Source organism: Leucoraja erinacea, chromosome 23 (assembly GCF_028641065.1).
Source record: "Leucoraja erinacea ecotype New England chromosome 23, Leri_hhj_1, whole genome shotgun sequence".
NCBI classification, from domain to species: domain Eukaryota; kingdom Metazoa; phylum Chordata; class Chondrichthyes; order Rajiformes; family Rajidae; genus Leucoraja; species Leucoraja erinaceus.
The window spans coordinates 26,959,906-26,976,373 of NC_073399.1; the positions used below are offsets into that span (position 1 = coordinate 26,959,906).

Sequence of the window (16,468 nt, forward strand, 5' to 3'; positions counted from 1 at the left end):
TGCCCCCCTGCAGGAACTATACATCAGGAGGTGCAACTCCAGAGCCAGCAATATCATGATAGACCCCTTCCACCCCTGCAACGGACTGTTCCAGCTGCTATGGTCAGGCAAACGTCTCCGTTGCCATGTGGTGAGAACGGAAAGGTTGAGAAGGAGTTTCTTCCCAGAGGCCATTTGGACTGTAAACACCTATCTCACCAGGGACTAACTCTACTGGACGTTTTTTCCTTCCATTATTTATTATGTAAAATAATATGTGTGTTATGATTGTGTTTATAGTTTGTTTGGTTGTTTGGTTGTTTGTCTTTTAGCACAAAAGTCCGCGAGAATTGCCACTTTCATTTCACTGCACATCTCGCATGTGTATGTGACAAATAAACTTGTCACTTGACTTGACTTGACTTGACTTGACTTGACTTGACTTGACTTGACTGGACTTGACTGGACTTGACTGGACTTGACTAGACTTGACTGCTGCTGGTTTCGAGCTTCGCGTTCAGTGAGCGCCGTGTGTTTTCTCTGCGCGGCGGCCCGTTGCCGGCCGGGTAAGTGTCCGGATGTGGGCGGGGTCATCTCTCTCTCTCTCTCTCTGTCTGTCGGAGACCGAGCCTCAGGTAGGCGGCAGGGAACGGCCATCCACCATCCACCATCCACCATCCACCGCCATCCTCCCTCCTACAGCGCCGGCTCCGGCCATCCGGTATCCAGGCCGACGGTCGGGGTCCCGAGTCCCCCGATCCCCCGCGTCTGGTGCGGGACCCGACCGCATTGGGGGGCGTGGGGTTGATAACATCAGCCGATCTCTCCCACTGACCGCCCTGTTTTCTTCTTGCAGTGACAGACGACAGTCGAGTCCGTGCCCGCGCAGCGCCTTCCCGACACCGATCCCGCCGCCATGGTAAGTCCCGGTGAGGAAAGGATCCGCGCCTGGTCGTGGGAGCGGCGGCCGCGATCTTCGCCGCCTCCCCGGCCCGACACCAGGGCAGGGCTGAGGCCTCCGCCGCAGACAGCTGCTGATGCGCAAGGTTCTTGACAGGCCCGTTAACGCAATAACACATAAAAACACAAATACATTCGAATATATATATATTATATATGTGTGTGTGTGTGTGTGTGTGTGTGTATGTAGACACATATGGGTCAGGCAACATCACTGGAGAACATGGACAGGTGACATTTCAGGTCAAGATCCTTCTTCAGTCTCTTTTACGTAGCATAACTGTGGTTTTACACTATTAAGCTCTGGTTATTTAGTATTACCGATTATTTTATTTATATATATATATGTGTGTGTGTGTACATACATATATATATATAATAATCGGTAAAACTAAATAACCAGAGCTTAACGGTGTAAAACCACAGTTATGCTACATAAAAGAAACTGAAGAAAGATCTTGACCTGAAATGTCACCTGTCCATGTTTTCCAGTGATGTTGCCTGACCTGCTGAGTTACTCTGGCACGTTGTGTTTTCTTTGTAAACCAACATCTGCAGTTCCTTGTGTTCAAGAAGGAACTGCAGATGCTGGAAAATCGAAGGTACACAAAAATGCTGGTGAAACTCAGCAGGTGCAGCAGCATATATGGAGCGAAGGAAATAGGTGACGTTTCGGGCCAAAACCCTTCTGCAGTTCCTTGTTTCTCCATGGAACGGTACAACACTGGAACAAGGTCCTTCGGCCCACAATGTCCGTGCTGGCCAAGATGCACAAATCTCTGCTTGTATGTGATGCATATCTGTGTGCCCGTCCAAAAAAAATCTTAAATCCCATTATTATATCTCCCTCCACCACCATCCCTGTTGGAATGTTCTAGGCATCTTGTCATCCTCTGCAAAAAAAACTTGGCCCGGTCATCTCCTTTAAAATTTGCCTGTCTCACTTTAAATCTCTGTCCTCTAGTCTTTTGAAATTTCCACGCTGGGGATAAAGGTTCAAACTGTCTACACTATCTCTCATCTCATAATTTTATATACTTGTATTGGGTTTCCCTGCAACCTCCGACTTTCCAGAGAAAAAAATCCAAGTTCGTCCAAACTTTCCTTGTCATTAGTGCCCTCTTATCCAGACAATATTCTGGTAAGCACAGACCCAAAATGCTGGCGTAACTAAGTGGGTCAGGCAGCATCTCTTGTAAGGGGCGGCTCGACACGAAACGTCACCTATTCCTTCTATCCACAGATGTTGCCTGTCCCGCTGAGTTACTCCAGCATTTTGTCTGTCTTCAGCATCTCGTGAGAAAATGGTATGTGATGTTTTGGGTCAGGATCCTTTTTATTACAGTTTTACAACATTCTGGTAAAAAAATATCCAAAGCCTCCACATACTTCCTTTGAGGGTGTGACCAGAACCGTGTACAATAATCCCAAGTGCGGCTGAGCCAAAGTTTTATAAAGCTGCAACATAACTTCCTGACTCTTGAACTCAATGCTCGGGACTGATTAAGACACATGTCATCTTTACCACTCCATCTACTTGTGATGCAAAGTTTGAAATGCAAACCAAAGACACAGTCCATAGAAGAACACAGTGGCTGAGGTAAGGGTCGGTGCTGTGCACTGTTCAGGAGGCGGTTGGTTATGCTTTTCCACTTTGGTCATGGGGTGCAGATTCCCAGGAGCTGGTGGAAATGTTGTAATTAATGGAAGATTGAGTACATTTGTGAATTGTTTTTCTGCCAATCCAATGCTTCCTTGCTACAATGGAGTGGAGTTTGGTATCTGTTTCGGGAGTGTGGTGATGTGGCCTAGTGCAGGTGACTTGAGTGCAAGTAGGATCTCAGTGTTGGCCATGGAGAATACGTTTAACATGTTTCCTTATGGTAATTTACACATGTTATGGACACTGCCTGGTTGATATATTTCTAACACTCAATGATGCATGCTGTATGTAGTCCATGTCTCGGATGCATATAGAGTCAGAACTACACAGCACAGAAACAGGTCCTTCGACCTTGTCCATGCTGACCTATTTGGGAAGTTCCATTTGGCTCATAGCCCCCTAAACATTTCCAATCCATATATCTATCCAAATGTCTTTAAAAAGTCATTATTGTATTGGCTTCCTATAGCGTTGTTGGTTCAACAATATACCACTGGATTGTCAAGTCAAGAGAGTTTATTCTCATGTGTCCCAGATAGGACAGTGAAATTCTTGCTTGCTCCCCGAACCTGGATGTAGAGGATTTCAGGCTCCTGTACCTTCTACCTGATGGCAGCAGAGAGATGAGTGTGTGGCTAGGATGGTGTGGGTCCTTGATGATGCTGGCAGCCTTTTTGAGGCAACGAATGCGATAGATCCCCTTGATGGTAGAGAGATCAGAGCCGATGATGGACTGGGCCGTGTTTACAATTTTTGGCAGCCTTTACCGCTCCTGGCGCTCAGGTTGCCGTACCAAACCACGATGCAACCGGTCAGCATGCTTTCTGCTGTGCGCCTGCCGAAGTTCGAGAGAGTACTCCTTGACATACTGACTCTCCATAAGCTTCTCCGGAAGTAGAGGTGCTGATGTGCTTTCTTTATGATTGCATCAGTGTTCTGGGACCAGGAGAGATCTTTGGAAATATGCACGCTTCGGAAATATGCATGCTTCGGAAATATGGAAGATTAACGTGACTCTCACGGGAAGTTGGTTGGAGGTGAAGTGCAACATGGTGCTGGGAAAGATTGAGAATAGTCCTGGGACCAATTATATGTCTTTGTTGACATTTTTCTTCAGTTAGTATCGTGGCTTGAGTGGTGCTGTTGACAGATGCAGGATGGAGAAGAATTTCTGTGGTCAGTTAAATTTGAGGAGAACATTCCCTCCCAACTGATGAAACCAAGGCTTTGGTTTGGTGCGGTGGCTGGTATTGCTCCAGACAGTTATCTGTCGTTGTGTTGTGTCAAACGCTTCTCAGTGTGACTCACAAGGAATGGAATCCATATTCCAATTGCCTTGAGGTTGTTGGGAAGTGAGTGAGAACCTGAAGAACTCCCCTGAGCCATAGTGCAGTGGAGAAACCGTGGGGAGGTCGGGCAGATACGTATGGGGCTGGGCTCCGCCTCCCCATGGATGAGCCGGCTCGGTTGACTTCTGTCTAGTTGAGGGCTAGTGATGGCACCGCAACGTTTATTATTTTTATAATCTTACTGGCAGTAATCATTGAAGGGAACTGGCTAATGTACTGCTGGCCATTGAAGTTTAGTTTAGAAATATAGAGTGGAAATAGGCCCTTCGGCCCACCATGTGGATTTCTGTGGTCAGTTTTTTTTTAGGAGAACATTCCCTCCCAACGGTCAGCAATCCCCGCACCCTAACACTCTCCTACACACACTTGGGACGATTTACAATAATACCAAGACAATTAGCCTACAGACCTGTATGTTTTTGGAGTGTGGAAGGAAACTGGAGCTTCCTGGAGAAAACCCATGCAGGTCATGAGGAGAACGTACAAACTCCGTACAGATGAGCACCCACAGTCCGGATCGAACTTGGGTCTCCAGCACTGCAGGCAGCAACTCTACCGCTGCGTCACTGTGCTGCCCTTGTGTGTGGCTGGAGTATGTGTGTATAACTGTTGACTGCTGCTATTGATTGATGGGTTTCTGACTGACGGCAGTGGGATGCTACGTGTGCTGCAGAGCATGTCACCATCGTGGACTGTCCACACCAATTTAACAGAGCAAGTTGGAGATCAGTGATGGGATTGGAGAACATAGAATAATTACACATTGTGTGCAAGTAATTTCACTTTCCCAGCATCTTTTTATATTGATGCAATATAATATATTGATGTTGGCTTCCAATGCTTATATCTGAGTTGTTCATTAGTTGACATTCTGTACTTGGAAGCCGTGAGGTTTAGCCTTATTTGAAGACAAATTTTAGAAGGGTAACTTTTTTAATTTTAACCATATAACAATTACAGCACGGAAACAGGTCATCTCGACCCTTCTAGTCCGTGCCGAACACATATTCTCCCCTAGTCCCATATACCTGCGCTCAGACCATAACCTTCCATTCCCTTCCCGTCCATATAACTATCCAATTTATTTTTATATGATAAAAACGAACCTGCCTCCACCACCTTCACTGGAAGCTCATTCCACACAGCTACCACTCTCTGAGTAAAGAAGTTCCCCCTCATGTTACCCCTAAACTTCAGTCCCTTAATTCTCAAGTCATGTCCCCTTGTTTGAATCTTCCCTACTCTCAGTGGGAAAAGCTTTTCCACGTCAACTCTGTCTATCCCTCTCATCATTTAAAAAACCTCTATCAAGTCCCCCCTTAACCTTCTGCGCTCCAAAGAATAAAGCCCTAACTTGTTCAACCTTTCGCTGTAACTTAGTTGCTGAAACCCAGGCAACATTCTAGTAAATCTCCTCTGTACTCTCTCTCTATTTTGTTGACATCCTTCCTATAATTAGGCGACCAAAATTGTACACCATACTCCAGAACTGGCCTCACCAATGCCTTGTACAATTTTAACATTACATCCCAACTTCTATACTCAATGCTCTGATTTATAAAGGCCAGCACACCAAAAGCTTTCTTTACCACCCTATCTACATGAGATTCCACTTTCAGGGAACTGTGCACAGTTATTCCCAGATCCCTCTGTTCACCTACATTCTTCAATTCCCTACCATTTACCATGTACGTCCTATTTTGATTTGTCCTGCCAAGATATCGCACCTCACATTTATCAGCATTAAACTCCATCTGCCATGTTTCAGCCCACTCTTCCAACTGGCATAAATCTCTCTGTAGACTTTGAAACTCTACTTCATTACCCACAACCCCACCTATCTTAGTATCATCTGCATACCTACTAGTCCAATTTACCACACCATCATCCAGATCATTGATGTACATGACAAACAACAGTGGACCCAACACAGATCCCTGTGGCACCCCACTCGTCACTGGCCTCCAACCTGACAAACAACCATCCACCATTACTCTCTGGCATCTCCCATTCAGCCACTGTTGAATCCATCTTGCTACTCCACCATTAATACCCAACCATTGAACCAACCTTCCATGAGGAACCTTGTCAAAGGCCTTACTGAAGTCCATATACCATATATAGTTATTTTATAGTTGTAGTAATTGCAGCATTTCTAAAGAAGGTTCATGTGAAGATGTGGAATCAAGGTAAACATTGGTAATGACACCCAGTTCTGCATCCCAGCCATCTTGATGTCTTGTCTCATTTTTAGTCTTGTTGAGCTGTGGTATCCTCCGATCTTGCCGAGTTCAGAGCCAGCATTTGCCACAAATTTCATCCAACTTCCTGGCCTTGAACTAGCTGACTTGTAACCTTCTGAGGGACGGTCCTTGACCTGAATCATTAACTGATTTCTTTTCCTGCTTTACTCGTAATTTCTTCCAGCATTTTCTGTTTTTGTGTTTTGGTCAAAGTGAGTCTTTGAGATGCTGTTAGACACAAAAAGCTGGAAAAACCACCTCTGGAGAGAAGGAATGGGTGATGTTTTTGGTCGATACCCTTTTTCAGTCTGAGTCAGGGGAAAGGGAAATTAGAGATATAGAGAAATAAAGAACAAATGAATTAATGAAAGATATGCAATGTTTAGTCACCTGCAGGTTTATTGGCTTGATGTTGATTTTTGGCTTGATTATTTTTCTGTGACGAGTGAAGACATTAAATTTTTACACAGTAACATGTGTTTCTCACAGATTTGCAATGTTTCCTGTAATTGTCCATAGCCACCCTTGATTGTTAGAGATGTCCACGACCATCCTTGATTGTTTTGGTAGAAACACAAAAACTGCATCTTAATATATGACTAATATTGTTACACCTTTGCGTATCAGGTCATTGATTCACTTCACAGTTTAGTGTCTGAAGTCAGAACAATATCTTGATTTAAAAGTTTAGAATGTGGAGTCCTGAATGGGCAAGAGGAGAGAGTGACTCCTGAAATCAATTCTTGAAATCTCTAGCACTGTTTTGTAATCGTAACCATAATCGTAATTTATTAGCCAAGTATGTTTTGCAACATACAAGGAATTTGGTTTGTCATACAGTCATATCAAAAAAGCAACAAGATATACAACTACATACAAATTTGACATAAACATCCATCAAAGCGGCTCCTCCACATTCCCCACTGTGATGGAAGGCAATAGTCTTATCTTCTTTCCTCCTGTTGTTGCGGGAGTCGAACCATCCGCAGCTGGCGATCAAGCTCTCACGTCGGGGCGGTCTAAGCTCCCGCATCGGGATGGTGGAAACTCCTGCGGCTTAGAGTCCCCGAAATCGGTCCCTAACGAGGGACCGAGAGCTTCACGATATTAAAGTTCGCAGCTCACGCAGGTTGGAGCACTAAAGGCCGACCACTGGCAAAGGGCTTGCCAGCTCTCGATGTAAAAGTCCGCAGGCTCCGCGGTTCTGGAGCTCTAGAGTCTCAAACATGAGGCCGCCAGCTCCACGATGTTAGGCCGCAGTGCAGACAGATAAAAGTTGCATCTCCGTCAAGGAAAGAGATAAGAAAAGTTTCCCCCACCACCCCCTGATAAACTAACAGCTCTCGATGTCTAAATAAATGACTTTGCACGAGCAGGCTGATGATCGAGGGTTCTAGAGAGGCTTGAGCAGTGGGTGCAGGACATGATGATTCAGCAAAACCCGGGGCGAGACAAATTAAGGAGAGTGGGCAACAAAGGCAAGGGTCGGTGTCAAAACGAGATATAGTTATCAAAAAAAGTGGTGAGCAGAGTGGGGGGGGGGAGGGAGGGGAGTCCTCCTTTTTCCCCTCGCCAGGGCGTCCCTGCCCCCCTTGAGAATGAGGGGAGTGTAAGTGCCCCGAGAAATTAAGGACAGGCCCGTTACGAGATATAGTTATCAAAAAAAGTCTGCCTCCTTTTTCCCTCGCCAGGGCGTTGCCCCTTGGAATGAGGGGAATGCCCCCTGGACCCCATCTCTCTTCCTCTTTTTTCTTTTTTTTTCCTGTCCCATGCCTGAACTAAAACATACATTTTACAACAAACTAAAAACACACAGAATGAAAAAGATGAAGGCAGACCATTGGAGAGGCAGCCATCATGCGGCACCCCCTTGTGGTTTTTAGTGGGAGTAAAATGTTTGTATTTCAGTGTGAACATTTCAAACATTGATTTTATTATTTGTACTCTTGACAGCCTCGAATGATTGCTGAAATCAAGGACTTCTTGCTGACAGCAAGAAGAAAGGACGCAAAATGTAAGTGAATTTAAATTTATTGTATAAATTGTGGGATTCAAAATTAAGTTCCAGGAACGGAATACAACACAAGGATCAAATGACACTCAATGTGGTAAATCAGAATCTAATTTGTTTTTGGTATTATGCCAAAGCCCAACATGTTGTTGTCTATAATAAATGTCTTTGAGCTGGAAATAACTGGCATTAGTACTCCAGGTGCTGGAAGCATAAAGTAAAACTGCAAAATGCTTGGGGTAAAAAAGTTTGGCTAATCAGTCTGTATCGGCGGTAAAGGGTTAATATTTTGAGCTAATGGCCCATAACAATTGAGATAAAATTTGGACTTTGGATTGAGTTATGCTATTGAGCAGGAAAGTAAATTTGAAGCTGAAAAGCCATTCATTGTCCTACAGTTTATGGAGGTGTACGATGTGTAGCTACATTTTATCAACTTTTTACATGGTCACTTTTTACTATTTAAATAGATATTTCTATCCACCTTTTGCAATAAAATGTACAATGCTGGAGAGACTTAGCAGATTGAGCAGGATTTGTGAAGAAGGAAACAATGTTATTTTCTGTGAGATCTTCAATTCTGACCATTTTATTGACCAGAAACATTAAACTTTCTCTTTCCACTGTGCTACTTGGTCTGACGAATGTCTCTTGCATTTTCAGGTTATTTTAACTTTATAGCACTTGCATGTTTTGATTTTTGAGCAACTGGGCAGAGTTGTGAACTATCAGTTTCTCTCTCTCCCTAATCAAAGTCTTTCATGGTGTGTTGTACGCTTACACACATGCTCGACTCTTAAGTTTGGGATGTTTCCATAAAGATTACCGTGTCAACTATTTAAAGAACTTGCCTATTTTGTTTTACATAGCTGTAAAAATCAAGAAGAACAAAGACAATGTAAAATTTAAAGTACGGTGCAGTAGGTATCTGTACACACTTGTCATCACAGACAAAGAAAAGGCTGAAAAACTCAAACAGTCCCTGCCCCCAGGTAAGCAGTTTGCAAATTGTATGGGTTAGGTAATGAGAAGGGCAGCTTAGCTGGTTGTCACACGGTGCAATGTGCCTGAACAAAGGCACTAGTTTAACCAGCGGTATGTCAAGGTAGCGTTCAATCTCTTCAAGCATGTTGTGCCTTAGGTAAAGGGGCTGTTTAAATTAGTGTGTGCCTGGATGGGAATACCGTTTTGGAATATAAAATTAATCTCTCAGATTTGACTTTAGCAACACATTTGAGTGACTGGGAGCTAAAGGTGCAAATTCTTCAGGTTACATACAAAGATCAATTTGTGCAGTGTGAGGAATTTAGGATGATTTATCTGCGCATTTTGATGTCTGTTTTCTATTTTTAAAATACTTTATGGACTCTGGAACGTGGCTGAAGCTGTCCCTGTGGTGTTGATGGTCAGAGTTGAAATTTAGCTAAATTTTTAAATCTCTCTATTGAAGTAGGAAATGTGTTTCCATTCAAAACGATCATTAATAGTCACATATGTTTGGTGAAGTATTGAGATTATTGTTATTTCTACATTTCTCTAATCTTTTTTTTCCCGTTAAACCAGGTTTGGCTGTCAAAGAACTCAAGTGAGCAGCTGCAATTTCAATGTTCAGATTTTGTTGAAATAAAATAAATGGTGAAATGCTCCTGTTGTACTTGTTATTTTTTAATCGCCAAAGTGCAGATGATCTGCTGATGTTGGGTATGTATTTGAATAATATGTTGGGTTTTAGATGTGCAGTGGAAGACTTGTTATGTTCCAGTCCCACTCCCAATTTCTTGAACATAAAAATTGAAGCCAATATTCAGTGCACTGCTGAACGGGTCCTTTGGACTGAGCTTTCCTACTCTTGGGGAATGTAGAAACTATGACATTACTTTGAAGAAACATAGGCACCACTGTCCTCCATGAGGGAGAGGCATGGGCTTCCTGCAGATACCAAGGCCCTCTTTTTTGTCACAGAATTAAATGGCAACTGAACAGTCCTCTCACCAACTAGAGTGCGACCTGACCTCCCATCCACATCATTGGAGTCCTTCAAACTATCTTTTACTAGACATTCTCTTATACTAAATGTTGTACCTTTTATCCTTATCTGTACACTGTGGATGGCTTGACTTTAATCAGGTATTGTCTTTGACTGGATATCACGCAACAAAAAGCATATAATTAGTTACCTAATTACAAAATTCAATTACTAGATCTAAACATCTATCCATTTCTTAAGAATAGATTAACATTTTTAAATAGCCTAAGTGTCCAAATAACATTCACACAAGAATTCAGAATATAACATTTTTAAAATCTCATTATCATAGGTTTATAGGCCAAATGGAAGGAATTTAATGTTTAATACCTGTAAATTAATGGCCATTTAAATCAGCTTACGAGTGGGATTTTCTGGAACGGGACCATTTAGAACGTTGAGGTTGCGGTGAATTTATACTCCCATATCTGCAGCAAATACACTGCCGGTTCTTCGGGGGGGGAAATCACCGTTTCGCAACTTAAAATGTGAATTAAATACATCTTAAGAAACACTTTTATACATAAAAATAAACTACTTTATTTTACCTGGTCCTCCATAAAATCCGTCCCAGTTGTCAGCATTGACGGCTTCAGAAGCTGCTTTTAAAATCATTCCAGCGATTAACTTGTCGGGTGAATTTTTTTAAAAAAACACACAGAACGGCCGTAAGAACAATTCTTTAGCTTGCACTCCAACAAAATCTTGCACTCCAAATGCAAAATATAATTCAGGACCAGCTGATGGGTAAATACCCAACCTACCTACTACTACTGCCGGCAGCTTGTTCCATATACCCACCCATGTGAAAAATCTGCTCGGGTGACAATTAAAATTTCTTCCCTCTCATTTTAAACCTATGCTCTCTAGTTCTTGATTTCCCTACCCATGGAAAAAGACTGCATATTCGCCCTATCTATTTTCCTCATGATTTTATCCATCTCTATTGTTCACCCCCAAGTAGACGCAAGTATACTCTATAATGTTCTAAAATATGTAAGTGTTAATAAATATGCAAAAGGAAATTATATTGGGTAACAAACTTCTGAAACTTGGAGGCAGTAATAGGTTTTGAAATTGCATGCCAGGGGCTGTGTGAACAAATGCAGCTCTGCTCAGCAGGATATCAGACCCAAGTGGTCTGTAAACTGATAGCCACCTGTAGATAATGATTGGTTCCTCAATATGTACATATATACAGCACTTGTAGGAAACAATTCAAGATTGAGACTGGTCTAACCTTGTGAGTGGAACTACAGGTAGCAAATCAGTGGTGGGTTGGCTGGCTGGAATGCGTGCCAGAGGTGCCAGTAGAAACAGATATGATAGTGGTGTTTCAGAGGCGTTAAGCAGGCAGTGATTAACCTGGCATTTTGTTTGGCACAGCCGTTATGGGCTAAACAGCCTGTTACTGTACTGTTCTACTCGGGGCTGGCCTTAGGAGGTGCGGGGCCCAATTGGGAACAATTTTGGTGAGCCCCAGGTTCCCAGCCAACATCTGTAGAATCATAGAAATATAAATAAAATATTATAGACTTTATATCTCTATGGTAGAATGGAAAGCAATCAAAATGTGCGGTTAAAAAGTGCCTGCGAGTTAATGGACCAAACAGATCTAGGCTACTTTTAAATATAAAATTGCATACATGTAAGCCTACAAGTAACACACAAAATGTGTAGATCACCTCTGAAGAGTACATAGTTACAATACCACTTGTTTTAGTGACTGAAATGGGAAAAAAAGTAATTTAATTAACTAGATCCTGGAAAACCAATAACTATTGGCGAAATACCAGTCCAGGGATAACATTTTGGGCTTCAGCCCCATCCTACCTTTGGGCTTCTACCCCATCCTAACTTAGTTGGCTGTGTGTTAGTTGTGTGTTATGTGTGTGTGAAGGAGAGAAGGGAGAATAAGAAAAGAAGGGAGTGAAGGAAGTAGAGAAGGGAGGGAGGGAAGGAGAGAAGGGAGGGAGGAAATGAGAAGGGAAAAGAGGGGAAGGAGGGAGGGAAGGAAAGAAGGGAGGGAGGGCCAGCGGCGGGAGCAAATGCCAGGGTCTGGGCGGATGGGTGTGAGCTGAGGCCAAGGTTTGTAAACGTTCCAATTCCAACCTCCGGTCCGGCCCTCCCTGTATTGTTCACCGCGTCTCCCGGGGGGGGGAAGAGAGAGAGGGGTGGAGCCGGGGCTGTGTGTGTGAAACACGGTGACTGGGGTGGGAACGTTGCCCCGGGACGGCGAGGGAACGACCCACCACCCCCCCTCCCCTTCTCCATTCCCCCTCCCCGTCTACCCCCTTCACCCGGGGTAAATCTACCCGAGCCAAGAGTAGATTACTCTAGCGCAGGGCCCAATTGGGAACAATTGGTCCAATTGGCTTAAGGCTGGCCCTGGTTCTACTTTATATATAAGCCTATGTACATTTGTGGCCCAGGTTACAAAACACATCTGATTTTCTGTACAAACACCCAGTTTGTAACCAGTAAATATGATGAAGATGAAGATATCTAGTTGTGTCATTATTTTAGTTGGCATGCATTGCAGATCAGTTAACATCACTGGAGAACATGGACAGGTGACATTTCTGGTCAAAATCAAAAGCATATTGTCAAAAATAATTTTAGGAATGAGGAAAGATTAGTTGCGTGTGAAAAGCCATGTCTTAACAATGTATAAAATCTAGGATCCATTCCTTCAGCAAATGTCAGTTATGATGTGTTCAAAGATTAAATTAAAGTTGAGGAATGTTGTTACTCCAGGACTTTGAGACCTTTTGTCTAAACCAGCATCTGTAGTTCATTGTTTCCACATTTGGCTGGATGCTTTTGGTGCCCAGTAGATGGCAGCAAATGCAAGCTTATGTGAAAGATGAAATCCAGTTTAGTTCATTACGGTCACATGCAAAGATTAATCTTTGGTCACGTGTACCGCCGAGGTACAGTGAAAAGCTTTTGTTTGTGTGCTATCCAGTCGACAAAAAGACTACATTAATACAATCAAGCCATCCACAGTGCATAGATAAAGGGTGCAACATTAACCATTATCTTTTACTGTATAAAAATCCAGGACAGTTGTTCAATTAGAAATAGCTGCTGTAAACAGTTGAAAAGGTTATAAGCTGACAACCTGGAGGTATGTTCTTTAATTTTTATAGTCTATACCAGTGCAGTAAATCCATGTCTAATTTTAATTGATTTAAATTTTTGCCCTCATTTTAAATTTGATTTGCAAGCACCTCTTGTGGATCTGGTTTCCTTTGGCGGTTGATTGTGGTCAGAAATGTATAAGAGCTGTATATTGGCTCATTGTTGCCAACCCAAATCAGCTTAAGGTGAGTCAAGTCAAGTCACTTTTATTTCTATAGCACATTTAAAAAACAACTCTCGTTGGCCAATGTGCTTTACATAGGTGGAGGTACTAACGTTATACAACACTAGACTAAGTGGGACCCGTTGGGTCCCAGCATCACACGGGAGGGCTGGTCCCCCAACGCAATCTTCCACCTCTCCACCAATTCCAATATTGGGGGCCAGTGGGGGGGCTTTCTGGAGTGCTAGTATGGGTGTTGTGGGATGAAAAGACTGGTTTCTAGAGGGCTAGTTATGGACATTGTGGGCAGAAAGAATTCTTGGGCTGGCGGCTCAGTCACTCAAGACTGTTTTGTTGGCAGCTCACTCACTCACGGCTGGTGGGCTGGCAGTTGACTCACGGCTAATCCTTGAAATTCCATTTCAAGCAGGATGCAAGGCCACCAAATTCAAGTGCAGTTTCTTACCACTTCAAGCAGGGTGCAAGGCCACCAAATTCAAATGCAGTTTCATACCATTTCAAAGCAGAGTGCAAGGCAACTAAAGACAGCGAGTCATGACCTCTCCCTCCTCCATCTTGCAGAGACTGAGCCATGCCCACACTTCTGGGTTTTATAGTCCCTCCCCCACCCCTCCTACAAGAAGGGGCGTGGCCTTTATGGCATGATTGACAGGAGAGGGAAACTCAACATTTTTAAAACACTAATAACTTTTATTTTTCATCAATGGGAAAAATCCTCAGCACCTGATGAGCGGAGGGGGACTCCGAGTAAGATGGCCAAAAATCACAGCCGTACGTGGTAGCGTTTTTTCTAAAATCAATATAAAGCGCAAACATGGTCTAGATTAGACTTAATTATGTAGAAGGCAAGGCAACTTTAATTAGGCAAGGCAACTTTAATTAGGCCAAGGCAACTTTAATTAGGCAAGGCAACTTTAATTAGGCAACACAGATTTAGCATTTCCAAACCAAAGGTAACACAGCTTTAGCATTTCCAAACTATATTTTCAAACCACATTAAGGGCACTGACAGGTCAGTAAAACCACTCACAGTTTAGTAGACATGTGTTCAGTGTTATTCACAGCTCATACCGAGAGACGTGACCCTCTCGCTCCCCCATCTTGCAGAGACTGACTTAGGCACTCAACACTTCCGGGTTTTATAGTCTCTCCGGAAGGGGCATGGCCTTCAGGAGAGAGAATCTCAACATTTTTAAAACACTAATAACTCTTTTATTTTTCATCAATGGGAAAAATCCTCGTCCTGCGCAGCAGAGGAGGACTCCGAGTAAGATGGTCAAAAATCACAGCCATAAGTGGCAGCGTTTTTTCTAAAATCAATATACAGAACACCAGGAAGTGGTCAAGATCAGACTTTTAGTAATATAGATTGGTTCATAGATTAAGTACATACATAAATACATACATATAGCCCTCCCTCAGAGGACGTCAAGAAAGGCTTGAGAGTAAAGATGTGTTTTAAGTCTCGACTTAAAGGAGTCGATGGAGGGGGCAGTACTGATGGGAAGAGGGATGCTGTTCCACAATCTAGGAGCTGCAACCGCAAAGACGCGATCGCCCCTGAGCTTATGCTCAGTAACCCCAAGTCGGATGATCTGAGGGACCTGGAGGTGATGTGGTGGGTAAGCAGACTTTTGATGTAGGTGGGGGCAAGCCCGTTAAGGGCTTTGTAGACATAAAGAAGGATCTTGAAATTTATTTGGAACTGCACAGGGAGCCAGTGGAGAGAGGCCAGAATCGGGATGATGTGGTCCCTTTTTCGGGTGCCAGTCAGGAGTCTCGCTGCGACTTTTTGGACCAGTTGCAGGCGGGACGGAAGATTGGCTGATGCCAGTGTAAAGGGAGTTGCAGTAATCGAGGTGAGAAGGGAATCAAGGTGAGAAGGGAAAGGTTTAAAAGGGATTAGAGGGGGCAACTTATTCCACACAAGAGGATGGTATGAATATGGGTCAAGCTGCCAGAACAGTGTTCATCCAAAAATTTCCAGTCCTCGAAGCAGTTCCTACAGATAGAAGGGTATAAAATATAACCCCAATATTTTAAGAGGGAAGGGAAAAAACAACATTTACTGCCTGCATCAGTGGCAGGGGAAGTGCTTGAACAAACCCAGTGTGGATTTATGAAAGGGAAACAAATCTGTAGTTTGATGGTTGAATAGTTAAGGAAGAACCAATGGAAGTGATCTATTTGAACTTTCAAAAGGATTTTGATAAGGTCACACAATAATGTTTGTGTGCAAAATTAAATTATTATTTTTTTTAATTTTATTAATTTATTGAACATGTTAAAAATTACAAACACAAATAAACTTGTAAGCAATAAAAAATAAAACACAAAGGAAAACAAACAAATAAGTAACTCAAATAATACAAATAATATCGTTCATGTTCAAAAGGGGTAAGTTCGAAAACTTTTCTGGTCCTACCCTCTCTTATTTTCTATACATTTTCATGGAAAAACAAAATAATGGGAACAAATGGACCCAAAATCTGTTGAACAGTCCACAAACAAGAAATAACCAAACAGAGAAAAAAAAAATCACTGGTCCAGCTCGTAACCATTCAATCTTTTGTTTCTGAAGAGTGTTTTTAGTTTGAATAGAGTCTTACATTTTTTCAGCTCATCATGGCAGTTATTCCAGAGACTCACACCCTTTGCTGTAACACAATGGAGTTTTGCATTTGTTCTTAAATCAGCTGTGATTGGGGATATTTTGGAGAAAAATAATGTTAGAATAAATGTGTCTTTTACTGTGCGCTGGTGTGTGGTGGGGTGATGGTGAGGGGTGGGGTAACGGTGAGGGGTGGGGTAACGGTGATAAGGTACTGGTGAGCAGTTGTGTAACGGTGATGGGGACTTAAGTGGTGGGATGACAGTGAGTGGTGGAGTGCTGGTTATGGTAAGTGTTG

At 42.9% G+C, this 16,468-nt stretch overlaps 1 protein-coding gene across 1 annotated transcript; it reads left to right on the plus strand.

Moving 5' to 3' along the window:
• Nucleotides 1-515: 515 nt before the first annotated feature.
• On the plus strand, nt 516-9,850 carry rpl38 (ribosomal protein L38). Its single transcript, XM_055654149.1, has 5 exons — nt 516-614; nt 836-898; nt 8,148-8,208; nt 9,075-9,197; nt 9,769-9,850. Exons 2-5 carry the CDS (start codon nt 896-898, stop codon nt 9,792-9,794), a joined length of 213 nt encoding a protein of 70 aa, XP_055510124.1. The 5' UTR covers nt 516-614; nt 836-895; the 3' UTR covers nt 9,795-9,850.
• The last annotated feature ends 6,618 nt before the right edge of the window (nt 9,851-16,468 follow it).